General features: G+C 34.2%; 1 protein-coding gene across 3 annotated transcripts in view; it reads left to right on the top strand.

Annotated features, from left to right (window-relative positions):
* Positions 1-9,609, top strand: part of prkd2 (protein kinase D2) — a 44,813-nt gene extending 35,204 nt beyond the window's left edge. For 2 of the 3 annotated variants that reach the window (XM_083548853.1, XM_083548852.1), the window contains exons 11-19: positions 833-1,121; positions 1,196-1,248; positions 1,393-1,465; positions 1,593-1,699; positions 1,986-2,147; positions 2,275-2,373; positions 7,617-7,884; positions 8,113-8,198; positions 8,823-9,609. In XM_083548853.1, coding sequence (XP_083404979.1) covers positions 833-1,121; positions 1,196-1,248; positions 1,393-1,465; positions 1,593-1,699; positions 1,986-2,147; positions 2,275-2,373; positions 7,617-7,884; positions 8,113-8,198; positions 8,823-9,044 — 1,359 coding nt within the window. In that variant the 3' untranslated portion in view covers positions 9,045-9,609. Of the gene's footprint in view, positions 1-832; positions 1,122-1,195; positions 1,249-1,392; positions 1,466-1,592; positions 1,700-1,985; positions 2,148-2,274; positions 2,374-7,616; positions 7,885-8,112; positions 8,353-8,461 lie in introns of all 3 variants that reach the window. The other variant, XR_014534729.1, reaches the window with a different exon arrangement.
* Positions 9,610-15,824: the final 6,215 nt, after the last annotated feature.

A 15,824-nucleotide genomic window follows, 5' to 3' on the forward strand; every position in this document is an offset into this window, starting at 1 on the left:
GGTTTCATGATATATTTTCCTTATATATTTAAAGCATTCATATTAATAACAAACAAATGCTTGACATTTGATGTTTGATGATACAATGAAAGAAAGAAAAGAAAGAAAGAAATTTTAACTTCTATGTACTAAACATTATATTTCTCTTGTCATGCTTTGGTAATAATTCCAGATTTATTTTTTTTATTTATGGATTATACTGAGTAGTTGTTCTGCTAAATCTACATTCCATATCATGCCTTGGTACAGGAGAAATTTGATTTGTTGTGACAGAGCAACAAATTTGCCTAAATTTGCAGTTGGGGCATTTGGGAGCTATTGGTAAAACTGAAGCCTGTATCACTGTGACACTGTCAAAAGGGTCCACTAGTTTGGAGTTTTTACTGCCCAATGAGCAGATTTTGACTGTTAAGTTGCATTTAATAACGGTGCAGGCATTCATGCTTTTATTTGTAAGTAAAGGTTGCCAGTGTAAGGAGCATGGTTATGATAGTGAAAAAACAATTTTTTCAAGGTGTTTTGTACCACATCTGTATAAATTATGTACAGTGGCAAAACACGCTAACAAAATGAAAACACAAAGAGCTAATTAGAAAAACAGTCACGTGCCAGTATCAGAGACAGCTAGAGGATGAGGAAAAACAGCTAGAGGATGTTTTCATTAGGAATGTATTTGTGCCTAAATGAATGTGCCTAAAAGTATTTTGATTCATTTAAATTCATTGTTTTGATTCATGGTTATTTTCAGAAGGGGTACTAATGAGTTTGGATGTAAATTGTGTTGATGTTAAATAAGAATTCACTAACAGTTCATGTTTTTTTTTTTTTCCAGGAAATACCTCTTTCTGAAATTCTTGAAGTATGTCCAGCAGGTGATTTCAGTCTGGTGCCCACTGGTGCCAGTCCCCACTGCTTTGAGATTGTGACTGGTACCATACGATACTTTGTGGGCGAGGACACAAACCCCTCCCAATTGCCTAGCATGACCCCACCAAATAGTGCAATACCCAGTAGTGGAGTGGGACAGGAAGTTGCCAAAGCTTGGGAAAGTGTCATACGCCAGGCTCTTATGCCGGTCATCTTCCAAGACAATCCTCCATCTGAAGGCAGCACCCCTCACAGTAAGGATAATATTTCTGAATTGATCTTTTTTAAGGTTCATTGCTTCAGTGCTTAATTACAAAATGTTTTTTAGGACAGGCATCAGTCAGCATATCAGTGTCCAACAGTCAGATTCAAGAGAATGTGGTAAGTGTGCAAACTTTAACTGTACAATTAACAACAGATTTCTAATTAGCAATATTAGGATATATGAATATAATATAAAAAGATTGCAATGATGTGAACAATAAAGAGGAACATAGTAATAATAATATTGTTGAACTTTTTTAGGATATTGGCATGATTTATCAGATTTTTGCTGATGAGGTTCTGGGTTCTGGCCAGTTTGGAGTGGTATATGGTGGTATGAATATTTAAATATTTTAAAAACTTTTTTGAAAATGTAACAGACTATACCAACTAAGTTTCATATTATAAATGTCCTTTGTCCTGTAAAATAATATTCAATATAGTCATTGTCTACTAAACAGGAAAGCACAGAAAATCTGGAAGGGATGTGGCTGTCAAGGTGATTGACAAACTTCGCTTTCCCACTAAACAGGAAAGCCAGTTAAGGAACGAGGTGGCCATACTGCAGGTAGCCATTATAGGAAAGCACAGTGAGAGTGTAATATCTTTTTTATCTCTTTGTCTAGAACCTCCCTTCCTGATATTTTTGTGGATTAAGTTTAATCATATTTCTTACAAGCTTAATTTCAGTATCTTTGTCATTTATATTTATGAAATAATATCATTTATTTTTATGAAATAAGGGCTTTTATTTTTTTCATTCTCTCAATCTCCTGTCATTTTCTCATTTCTTTCTTTCTTTCTTTCTTTTTTTTTTTTTTTTTTTTTTTTTCTTTTTTTTTTTTTTTTTACAGAGTCTGCGTCATCTGGGTATAGTAAATCTGGAGTGTATGTTCGAAACTCCTGAAAAAGTGTTTGTTGTTATGGAGAAGCTTCATGGAGACATGCTGGAAATGATCCTTTCAAGTGAGAATGGACGACTACCTGAAAGGCTCACAAAGTTCCTGATCACACAGGTGAGAACTTATTTAAGAAGAGTTTATACAGTACCAGCCATTAGGGTTGCACAAGCCAGTGCATTCTTAGTGCCGGTCCCAAACCATAATCTTTTGTCTTTTTCTTGTTCTATTTATCATACTGCAGATCTTGGCTGCTTTAAGGCACCTCCACTTCAAGAATATTGTGCATTGTGACTTGAAACCTGAGAATGTGCTGCTGTCATCAGCCGATCCTTTCCCACAGGTAAAGACTTAAAAGTATATTTAAACTGAGCAAATGTACCATTTTAAGGAAAAACAAGGGAATTTAAAATTTAATAGCTGCAACACATATCAAAAAAGTTCAATGAAGGCCAACAAAAGGCTTGAAAAGTACGTTTTACTAAAAAGTAAAGGCTGGAGGAACATTTTGCAGGAACAGGTAACATGATTGGGTATAAAAAGACTGTCTTAAGCTTTCAGAGTCTTTTAGAATAAATAGTGGACAGAGGTCCACCAATCTGTGAAAACTGCATCTACAAATTTTGGAAAGATTTTAGAATCATGTTCCTCAACATAAAATTAAATACTTTAAATATTTCATCATCTACAGTACATAATATCAAAGGATTCTGAGGATCTAGAGAAATCTCTGTATGCAAGGGACAAAGCGAAAACTAATGCTCCCAAAATCAATGTCTGTAAACACAGTTCACAATGCCATCCACATGAAGGTTAAAGCTCCATCATGCAAAGAATACACCATATGAACACAATCTAGAAACTTTGCTGTCTTCTCTGAGTCAAAGCTCCTTTAAAATGGACTGAGGTAAAGTGGAAAACTGTTTTATGGTCAGACGAATCAAAATTATTTTTGGGAACCATTGATGCCGCATCCTCCGTACTAAAGAGGAGCGGGACCATTCGGCTTGTTATCAGAGCTTAGTTCAAAAGCTGGCATATATGATGGTATGGGGTGCATTTACATCGGTAACTGCATTATCAATGCTGAAAGGTATGTACAGGTTTTAGAGCAACATATGCTTCCATCCACATGGCATCTTTTTTGGGTAAGTACCTGCATATTTGACAAAAAAAAGGCTAAAACGCAGACTGCATCTATTACAGCAGCTTTGTAGAATAGTCCTGGTGCTGAACTGGCCTGTCTGCAGTCCAGACATTTCACCAATTCAACATTTGGCACATCATGAGAATGTGAATATACGACAAAGAAAAGACAATCAAATCAAGCAGTCACATGAAATCATTGCAGTCTGTTTTCATTAATTTTATACTCAGTGTGGTATCTTTTTTGCAATTGGAGTTGTACAAAACATTTTTGTGAGTAAGTTATCAATGGGTGTAAAAATGAGTAAGGATGTGAGCAACAAGGGCCACATTGTTATGGCTAGCTATCATGATTCATAGGTGCAAAGACAGATTCATGAGTCGTCGTCTTCTTCTTTCGTCTGCTCCCATTAGGGTCATCATCCGTCTCCATACCACTCTGTCCTCTACATCTGCCTCTTTCAACCCAATTACCTGCATGTCTTCCTTCATCACATCCATGAACCTCCTTTTTGGCCTTCCTCTTTTCATCCTTCCTGGTGGCTCAATTCCTCAGCATTCTTCTACCGATATACCCCATGTCCCTCCTCTGCATATGTTCAAACCATCTCAATCGGGCGTCTCTCACTTTGTCCCCAAAACGTCCTACATGCGCTGTCCCTCTAATTAACTCGTTTCTAATTCTGTCCATCCTCGTCACTCCCAATGAAAATATCAAAGACAGATTCATGAGTACCCAGGGCTTATTAAAGTACAAACTGGCCTTAGGCCAGTTTAAGTGTCCATACCGGCATCTGTCCACTTTTGTATGGAAAGACTAAGGTCTAATTGTGTGTGACAGAATTGATGATGATCTCTAAAATCAAATAAGGACTGGGTTATAAAAAGAAACAAGTTTTCTTCAGTTCTCTTTGACATTTCATTTCAATTTCTGTGTACATTTAGAGAAGTCCAAATTTAGGTCCAATACTCTTATGAAGTCTAGACTCCAGATAAGAGGAAAAGTTTAACCTTTTCTTGAATAATTTAAACAAATTAACAAAACCTTTACTTGACCAGTAGATTTAGGTGACTTGAGACCACATTTGCTGCTGGATCAGAGAATATGTGCTTCCAGAATCACGGATGGCGTCACAATGCTGGCAAATATTGTACCTCTTCTGACAGGGTTCACAGTAAATAGCAAAATTGTTACTATTGTATAGTATTGTACTGTTGATGTTTACCAGAACCCAGTTTCTCTTATGTAGCTGCTTCTTCTTGTTGCTGTTGTGTCCTAAAGGCTCTCTCTTCTAGATCTTTCTCCTTCTTGGAGTTCCCAAAACTCATATTCTACTGTAAATTTTCCTCTTAAAATTTTGCAATGTGTGTATTTCAATTCCAAATGGTGGCCCATATTATATCCTTTTATGTAATTGCTGGTCTCAAGCCCCTTGTTACTAGACCTAGTTTTATTATATTATTGCTGCTTTTCGTAATGGTTGACAGATAGGAAAAATGTTAAATAAAAAATGTAAAAAAATACAAAACACTTAATATTTTTCTTCCTTTTTTGTCAACCACCAGTCAATTGTCAATTTAATTAGCACAGATGTTATTGTGTATAATATTTGTCACACACTTCAATTAAACATAAGTTTTCTTTCAAACTGCTTCTGGAGCTGAACATGAAATTAGTGTTGCAGCACATATTAAGTCAGTGGTTCTTCAACAAAAATAAGCATAGCTTAAATCTTGGATTTCAGTTGGTTTGACACCTATGAATTTGAAATCACACATTTCTATCTGTTCTAAATGTACCATATATTGATACTTCATGTTTCTTAATACTCCTAATCAACATGGATATGGAGAAATATGAATGCTTTATGCAAATGTATATTTATTATTAGTGAAACCAAACTCAACATAGCGCATGAAGACAAAATATTATTTTAAATGTTTTAAAGTAATTATGCTGTTTTAAATGACATAAATCATCAGGACACCAAACGGAACCTTTCCTATGTTTCCACACGGATGGTTATTAAGGTGATACTGGAGCAACTGTACCTCTTCTAACTTTCATACGGATTACATAATCAGAGAATATTTGTATATGATGTGAACTGGTTTATGTAAAAGGCATTTCGAGCTTTCTATACATTTAATTATTATGTCTGTGAGGCAAATATTCACTGCGATCCAGGTTGTTTTATTTATGTGTTTGTGAAGGACAAGGACAGAGACGGCAGAGAGCGCTCCCTGTCTGCTTACTTAATTTTACTAAATATTTTATAATTTTTTATTATGATTTTTATAAAATAAAAGTACACATTTTACAGATTTGAAAAATTGTACAGATAAAAGCAATACATAATTCGAATCTGTAAAATTTAAATTTAGTTTGTTTCGCCATTATAAGAAAAAAACCCACAAAATGCCCCAGTGCGTTTGTCGCCCCCCCCCCCAGAGGGTTAATTGTGTGAATCATGGCGAATTTTGGTGTTTGATTTGAGACTTGGCGCATCAATAAATCAAATGTTTACTCATTAAAAATATTTTCGGTGAAGTTTATTTATTAATTTTATATCTGAGCAAAGCAAGTATGTCGTGAATAAATGTATGCTGCGCTGTAGGTTTTAATTTTGCCTCTTTTATATTTAGTTATTTATTTATGTATTTATATTTTTTTTTATAAAAAATGGTCAAACAGAAATGCGCATTGCTTTGATAGCGCGTTAATTGAATTTAGTGCCATTTAAAAGGAATTTGTGTTTGAATTTTGACAGCCCTAATTAATATATTAATACAAAACGAATTCAACATTTGTTACCTAATGAATGTGTCCAGGCTGAACATCCACATATAGAACACAAGCAGAGAAAATATGATGATGATCAGGTGATCACGAATGTCTCTGTTCTCAGTCATGTTTATATCACTGACTCCCTCTGTCTCATCCATATTAACCCCAGACTTCTTATTGCCTTCTGACTGCTAATTGTGAGCTTCGTAAACTAGTCTACGTCTGTGGTGTTTGAGAGCCAGGAAGTTATTCACCATTGGATTGAAACAGAATGACACACAATGACAAGAAATAAGTTGATGGTCTGAAAACAGCATGCAGTGAAAAGAAAAAAAATTGACATTTCACCAAATTAATAGATTAAAAATAAAGTAACGAGTCTGTTTTTAAAAATATAAGAAGTAGAAAGTACAGATATTTGTGTCAAAATGTAATGAGTGAAAGTAAAAATTTGTCCGAAAACAAAATATTGAAGTAAATTACTGATACAAGAAAAATCTACTTCAGTACAGTAACAAAGTATTTGTACATTATTTCTTCCCAACTCTGGTGAGATGAGAGCCCATGCATATGTAAAATCAAGAAGGCAGTTGCTAAGCTATATATGTTTTATATACAGTGGGGCAAAAAAGAGTATTTAGTCAGCCACCAATTGTGCTAGTTCTCCCACTTAAAAAGATGAGAGAGGCCTTTCATCATAGGTACGCTTCAACTTTAAGAGACAAAATGAGAAAAAATCCAGAAAATCACATTGTGTGATTTTTTAAAAATGTATTTGCAAATTATGGTGGAAATGTTGTAAGAATAATAATGTTGTCTTTGTTCGTTGCAAATTTAAGCTAGATCTTGCAACCAAGATTTGATTTAAGTGTTTTGAAGCATGACGTTTAAATGCTGCATTACAGTTTAGGAATTTCCATAATTTTTCTTAGTACCCTCTATTTTTACAGGTTCCAAGTTATTGGACAAATTCACTTCATTTTAAATGTAGGGATTATTTAATACTTGTATACTTTACAGTTAATGACTGCCTGAAGTCTGGGTCCTATGAACATCACCAAATGCTCAGTTTTATTGGGATGCTATTAAGCTGCCTTTAGTTGCTGTAAAATGCTTATCAGTCAATTGTCTGGTTTCATTTAAGACTATGACTTTTGTGAAAATGAATTGACTATGTGAAAAAATGGCTGTAATTTCAAAACAGTTAATGCAATACTGCCTGAGTGCAAATCCAGGAATAATTAAAAACAAAAACAAAAAAAAGGAGAAATTAAAATGTTATCATTTCAAAATAAAAGAAGTACTCTGATAAAGTATAGATACTTGAAAATGTACTTAAGTACTTTAACAAGATAAATATTTATTATAAACCAATGATAACCATCTTTCTTTAATCCCAAACGGGCTAAAAGGGCCCCTCTGAGTTAAACCTGCATCTATGTACTAGAGTGAAACAGGGAAAAGGAGATTAAGTGTTTTACATAATGAGATTGAAATGGAAATAATAGGGGGAAAAAAACAAAGGAATTATAGTATTTTGTTACATTTTTCACAAAATGTACTTTTAGTGTGAGATTAAGCTTAGAAATTTTATTATTTTACTATATTAATATTATGTTGTAATTGTAACATTTCTCTTTCTTTTTTTGCAGGTGAAGCTTTGTGATTTTGGTTTTGCCCGGATAATTGGGGAAAAGTCATTTCGGCGCTCTGTAGTGGGAACACCTGCTTACTTAGCTCCAGAAGTTCTGCTGAACCAGGGGTACAACCGTTCTTTGGATATGTGGTCTGTTGGAGTCATTATGTATGTCAGCTTAAGTGGAACATTTCCCTTTAATGAGGATGAAGATATCAATGACCAGATCCACAATGCTGCATTCATGTACCCACCAAACCCCTGGAAACAAATCTCTCCAGAAGGTACTTTTCTTGATAAATCAAACTAATCTTTTTGCTTTTTTCAGATACATTATAATAGAACACTGGTGCAATTCACTGATTACCAAATATACTGATCTGCTTGTCACATAATAGCAATTATAAGAAACACATAGTAAATATTTGTTAACAACAGAAAATGATAAATAAAGAGAAGCAAAAACCATTGGATTATAATATTTTTTATTGTGTCTCTTCTTTTTTTCATAGCTATTGATCTCATTAATAACCTACTTCAGGTGAAGTTGAGAAAACGTTATAGTGTGGACAAGAGCCTGAGTCATGTCTACTTACAGGTAAACATTAGATGCATGCACAAAAGGTGTTGGATTACTGGAATAAAAAAAAAAATCTGTCAATGTTTTTATTTGCAAAATAGATTTTCAGAAAAAAAATGACTATATAGATCAGTGGTCCCCAACTTTTTTTTGCACCACGGACCAAAATAATGTCAGACAATATTTTTACCGGCATAAAAACTGATATTTTCAAAATGTAATAATAATAATCACTGTGTTGTTTTTTGTTTATTTTGCTAGCTTGAGGGGTTTAAATTTAGCGGTAATGTATTATGTGTTAGCGGCCGGAGCAGCCCCTTTAAGAAGGTAGCGGATGGAGGTAAGACATGTGACTGAGGCATCTTGACATGCATCAAGAGTGAGTCATAGACAGATGTGGAGGAGAGAATCCGGTAATGTTCCAAAATAAAACATCGTTCAGAATCAGATAATAAATAAAACGGAAATAAGTTATTATATTATGCTGCCCCGTACCAATTGACCCACGGACCGGTGCCGGTCCACGGCCCGGGGGTTAGGGACCACTGATATAGATTAAATTGATCTCTATTAAATATCAATGCCTTTCTATCCCACTATGTTTATCCTTGAATTTCTTTTTCTCTTATTCTTTTTTCTAAGGAATATCAAACATGGCTGGACCTGCGTAAACTGGAATCGAAGCTTGGGGAACGTTATATAACCCATGAAAGTGATGATGTTCGCTGGCAAAGGTTCGCACAGGATCACACTCTGCCTTACCCAGCTCACATGGTACCAGCATTATCTGTCTCCGATGATGAGCAGGAGAGCACCGATGATGCTTGTATGCAGGGACTGACTGAGCGTGTTAGCATCCTTTGAGAAAAATGAAGGCAGTCAGTTGGAGTGGAAATTAGTTATTTTCAAAGTTGGCTAGAATAGATTTTGCCCCTCGTCTTCTGTTTCTTTTTTTTTTTTTTTTTTGTAATCTATTATCTTCCTTTTTCTTATTTGCACTATGTACATATGCTCTAACTGTGTTGATGTAGACACCACGTATGCATCTTTTTCTTTTATTATAAAGCCTTTTTTTTGTTTGTTTACAATACAGTGATAGGTTTACAGTGCAAATATATTAAAATATTTCTTTTAATGCTTCTTTAGCCCCTGATTCAGTTTGCATTGGTGGTACGTCTCTCTCAGCATTAAAATTTGTAATATAGTTTAGCACATTGGATTTAATCAGTTTTTCACTGATGTCATATAGTTTGTAAATAACCACTGCAAATTTTATTGGTTTGTATACATATTCCATACACTAAATAACTTGTCAGACAAAAGCATGCTGGTTCATATCTTCCATCTGGGTGTTTTTTTTTCCAGTCAGTGTTTGACTTTGCTTCATCCAATATTCAATTTATTTACAAAAAAATAAACAAATATTGTTTATTTGCTTATTTACATTATATACATTATATACACAAAGGTATTGGGACACCTGAATCCCAGCGATATGTAGTTCATACCCAGAGAGTTATCAGAAAGTTGGATATACACAAATGTATTGGCTGTCTTTAGATGTGGTAGCATTAAAAATCTTTCCTTCACTTGAACTAGGAGACCCAAATCTGTTCCAGTATGACAATGCAAAAAAGAAAGTTAGATGAAAATAAGGTTTACATGGGTTGAAATGGAAGTTCATAAATGACCAGCTATAGAGCTCTGACCTCAACACTGACTTCGCCCCAGGCTCTCAAAATTAAGATTACAGTCTAAAATTTCACCAATTAACATCAAACCAATATTGAACTCATATAAAAAGATAACATTAAATCAACCCATCTACCAGACATGAGCAGATACAAGTTACCAAATTGGACACTCCAGACTCACACCTGCTCTCCTGCTAAACGGAGAAGATCCCCAACATGTCATCACTGCACCAACCAAAAGACAAAAGACAACTTTCCTACTTAGAAAGTACATATGTAGGAATCTTCCTAAATATATCATAAAGAAAATTCATATAACCACTGAACTCTGCTGTAGTCGAAATCCTGTTAAATGTTAACATATCATCATACCCACCTTTATCTTGCCATAAAAATTTGCACCAAAGCAAAAAAATAATAAAATAAAATAAAAAAAATAATAAACTGAGTGCACCTCATGCCTGCTTACTACACATTAGAACAGAACATTAGTACATTAGCACATTCCAAAATCTAGTGGAACGTCTTCCCAGAAGAGTAAAGGATATTATTACAGTAAATGGGGGTTAATGGTGGAATGTTTAGAAAGCACGTATGAGTCATACAGTCAGATGTCCAAAAACTTTTTGGCCACATATAATAGCACAAATCCCAATAATTTACTCAGTATATTTGCCAATACATCTTTTGAATAAACTTTCTGTGGTATGTAATTGTGTTCTGTTCCACAGAAGAAAAACCTACAGATGTGGAACTAAAATTAGTTTAAATTGATGACAGGAAAAAGTAATTATACCCCACACAGGCACATCATAAAGAAATGTTGCCATATAACATAGAACACAATTAACATGTACAGTATGTGTGAATAATGCTCCTCTAATATTCAGTTAAATATGTCATTCTGTTCTGTTATGTGCCCATACATCTTATTTTAAAAAGAAATTGATTTGTAGTCACCAGACAATACAGGGTAAAGTGAAATCTGGTGTGGTGTACAACTGGAATAGGGGGAAAAAAAAAAATAAAATAAATAAATAAATAAATAATTTATATATAGTAAGGCCAGTTGTGCATGCCTGGCCAACACAAAATGATCAAATCACTCAGTTTTCTTTTTATAATAATTTTGGTTTCTTATTATTTATGCTTGTCTGCATTATACTTTTTTGGACTTGGTGAAATATGATATGATTTTTTATTTATTTATTATAAGTCGATGTGTTGGGGGAAATTGGTTATTGAAAATAGATTTATTTTTTCCATTTAATTCTGCTCAAATAAATGAAATGAAAGATGAAAAGATTCAAAATATATGATTCCGTAAAATGATGAAATCTTCCCATCACTAGAAGTTTGTTGCTTTAACAAGAGGAAAGAGGTGGAAGACAGTGTGACACTTTGAAGTGTGCATGAAGCTTAATTCCAACTTCTCAAGTTTTAAGTTTATTTCTATAACACTTTTCCAAAATGGATATTGTCTCGCAGCAGCTTGTGCAATGATAAGTAATGGCCTTACACAATAAACAAGACTTTACTGCACAAAGCCTTTACTGCAAATACAGGTCATGCTGTTTTTTTAAAATCAGCAATTGACAAAATTTTAGAAATTTTAATAGAGCTGCTGTCATTTGTGCTAAAAAGGTGTGTCAATCTTTTTTTTGTCTATAGCATTGATTCCACTGATTCCATCAACATCGCCACTGATTCCATCGAAGCTACCAGCTGGCAGAGGCTTTGTTTTATCTGAAAATATTATAATGTATGTATTTATCTAAATGTGCAGGAAATGTCAGTGCAGGTGACTTACCACACTAGCAAAAGTGTCAATCTGCCACCACCATCTATGCATTTGGTCTTTGGACCACCTCAAAGTTGAATGCTTAAAGTAAAAGTGTTGCCATCCTTAATGCTGTGGACACATTAGAGTGGGGCCTATTTTGAGCCATCAAACACTCATTTTCGATAGTGTTGTTTTTGGTCCTTTGTCATTGAGAGCTTCCAGCTGTAGTACAGCCTGATTGCTCCTTTTCTTTTATCAGCTGGAACAAAATGGCCCTTTGATTGATGAGCCAATTGGTAGAAAAAGAGGGAGAGATTAGGCACATTAAACAATGGACACAAACAAAACTGCTTTTACCTGGCAGAATGTTTGCTCACATGACTCTGACCATTGGAGGGGATCAGGTGCTCCATTTTGGTCAGGTGGGCTGGGTGGCATTTGAAGAAATAGGTATAACCCCCTGCTACTGCTTTATCAATTTGGGGAAAGCACCTGTTGGTAACCTAAGTGGAAGCCCAGATGCTGTACTTTCTGCTTGGCTTGTCAATGACTATTTTCAAATGTGCTGTACAAATACATTTAATTGAATTGTCAAATAAATGAGTTGCACCTAGCTTATTGAGCAATCAGTCAGTGCATCACATATAAATCATACTGTATGTAAACACTGTGCTGACTACAAAAATCCTTATAAAAACAGCCTGACCTGTTGCCCACCAAGACCACTGGTATTCGATCACTGTAGAACTCTTCAATTAGCCAAGCATAGTACTGACTTCACCCTAAACCACATATCTGGAGGAAAAACACACCTGGAGGATTCCTAATGTAAATTCTCTTTGCAACCTGCCAACCTGTGCTTTCTGAGTTGGTGGTTGTCTCCAAAAGAGACTTTGAGATTTGGGCTGCACATTTTTCATCCAAGCTCCTTCTTCTCAGGAACCATAGCCAGAGCCACTGGCAGTGCATCTTCCCATGTTTTAAGGAGATTGTAAAGTATTATTTACAAGTTTTAAAGTATTATTTACAATCTCCAAGTATTTGCGAGTATTATTTATGGGTATTACATTGCATATCTACCAGGACTAACAAAAAGTAACATCCTTATATGCACTTTGCACCGCTGCAATACTGCTCTTGGGGGGCAACCAGTGACATGCTGCACACTGCCTATGAATATCACTTTTAAGCCTGGCCAATTAAAATGAATCATTTAGTGGTTTAATGTTTTATTTTGGAGTAAATGCCCACCCAGTGGATTATAATAAGCTGCATGGAACAAAAGTTCCCTACAGCAAAAGGCTTTTAAAACCTGATAGGAGATTTGTTTGTTCTGCACTACTTTATAAACTGAAAAGCATGGGTGGCTGCCCCTTCAAATTTTTCCACTTTGTAGGCCGTATGCCACTTAAGCTTTGTGAACACTATATGTTCGTAACCAGAATATTATTGACACTATATTAACAGAAGGCAAAACAGACAAAGTCATAGAAAGATAGTTTTATTGCCCAGGTGTTGGAGTACTTTTCTGTTTTGTTTTGATTTATAGAAAAAAAAACTGTACAGTTAAACACAAGCAATTGGAAAGTGAAGCATTTTTCCCATTAAGTTTTTAGGAATCCTATCTTCAGTTAAAAAACAAACAAACAAACAGATAAAAATAAATCCAAACATTTTCTTTTAATTATTTTCACTTCCTTTTTCCATATCATTTTATATTCAGAAAACTGTTCAGTGCATGCAATACCATTTTCTTCAAGATAGCCAAATATAAAAAAAAAACCTACTTAAAAAAAAAAAAAAAAAAAACAGGTAAAGAATTAATAAAACCATTGAAACCTTGTTCAGACAGTGCCTCTATGTATGTGTTTGCACGCACACGCACACACACACACACACACACACACACACACACACACACACACACACACACACACGCATATACACACTAATATGCATGTGTGTGTGTACACACACACACACACACACACACACACGCATATACACGCTAATATGTGTGTGTGTATATATACACACACACACACGCACACACACACACACCCCTAAAAACAAAAAATAATGTTTAACTATTTTTATTACATTTTATATGTTTCATTATTTTCAATCCCCTAACACTTAAAGTTAGATCTTTAAACAGATTTTTTTTTTTTCAATTGTGCCCTGTTTTTATTTTATTTTATTTATTTTTTTTTCTGGAGATGTCGAAAATAGTAGTTATTTATACAAAACACTTTCTTATATACAAGAATCATTATTTGCAGAAAATGACTGACAGAAGGGGCCCGGTTAAAACAGGAGATCTGATTGGTTGTGAAAGTTATCCAAACAGGGTGGATGGGGATTGAGTCCTGACTCCACCCAATATCAACACTGCTTTTCATGTGATTGCTGGAAACTACAGGATCCCTGATTTTAACTGGCTAAACAGGCCTTCCCCACTGCATTACAACTGCATTTCTTAACAAAAGCAATCACATGAAGAAAAAAAGACAAAGCAAACAGAAGACCAAAAATATTCAAATGAAAACCTAATGTGAGAGTATTTCCAAATTAGTTAGACAGTAAGTAAAAAAAAAAAGTGTGTAAACCACAGAGATATTAGCACAATTTTAATGTGATCTTCATATACCTGTGTGAGATCTTCATATACCTGTGTGGAATTTGTGTAACATTTAGAGGAACACTTTATGCTGAATTTAACTCATTGTGTGGCAGCCTGGGAAAACCTTTCATGTTGTCAAATTAGGAAATGTTATATTACATATTGTTATATCATATAAATGTTTAAATAGTTTTGGCACTAGTGCTAGTATTTTAATTTTGGTTACCCCCAATAGATATAAAAGAGAAAATTGTATTTAAATATACAATTCCAAATTCATGGTTTTATCTACAGGTACTGTGTATCTTAAAAAGAATCATATGCGTATAATAAGAATAAAAACGAAGAATAAGAAAATATGCCAGCAACATGCACCAAAGCATTTAAGCACAAAAACTTATTACTTCTTTTAACTGATCTCTGTTTACATCAATGAGAAAATATTTATTAACAAATAACAACCTGACATTACCAACTATGTTGTCTTTGATTATGCCTTTTTTATTAATATCTTTTTGATTATATAAACATTTTCAAACTTTGCATTTTGTCAACTGTACATTGTGTGTAAGCAAATTCTCTGGTATGATAATGATGCAAAGGCACAGGGCAAATTGACAATTTTCATTATAACAAAAAGACTTTTAAGTCAATTTTATTAGATGACCTTTCTTGTGGAGCATAACTATTCAAATCACTGTAACTAGTCTTCAGAGAGACTGTTGTTAGCTACTGTTCTTGTTTAATTGGCCCCTAAACTATAAGGTACAACCAATATGGTCTTTTTTAGGCAGACTGTCAAAGCAAAATTACAAAGTAGACTAAACTGAAATAATTCAATGGGTATTATTATTAATTATATAACTATTTTCATAGAGAAACAAAAATTCTTTGTTCATTATTTTTTGATGTTGGCTTTTCCCAGGCCACCACACCTTTATTCTGTGGTTAGATTGGAGTATAAAAACAGTGTACACACCTTTCGGGCAAACCTGGGGTTCAACATTGCTCAAACAGCAATTGTTTGATTGTAATATAATTGCTAATTTCATTAAGATTTCTTATTCAACAATTTTGAATTGCTTTCTGTTTACATCAGTTCCATCAGCCTAGTATCTCACATATGCTGTACTTTTAAAGTATGATTTTTACCTTCATTCTACTTTCATATCCATTTACCAGCTAGAGTGTGGACCACATAATGTGTGTGTGTGTGTAGTTGTGTGTGTGTTTTATCAGATTACTAATGTTGCTTGACTTAATCAAATTAATGGTTACAAATTTAAGTGTAATTCTTGGTCATACTTAAAACATTACATTATTTTTCCAATCTGGATTAATTTTTTCAATAAGGATGATTACTGAAACACAAGTTAACATATTAATTTCTAATACTATAAACACTGATCAAGTGTTGAAAGGCAGCAATAATGATCATTTATAGAGTACATAGAGCTCTGAAGATGTTTTCTTGTGACTACATCAAAAGTACTCACCAAACTAATGTTAGAGGTGTAGTTTTTAAGTATATTAAATTATGTGCA

Source organism: Silurus aristotelis, assembly GCF_946808225.1.
Source record: "Silurus aristotelis genome assembly, chromosome: 8".
Classification (NCBI taxonomy): domain Eukaryota; kingdom Metazoa; phylum Chordata; class Actinopteri; order Siluriformes; family Siluridae; genus Silurus; species Silurus aristotelis.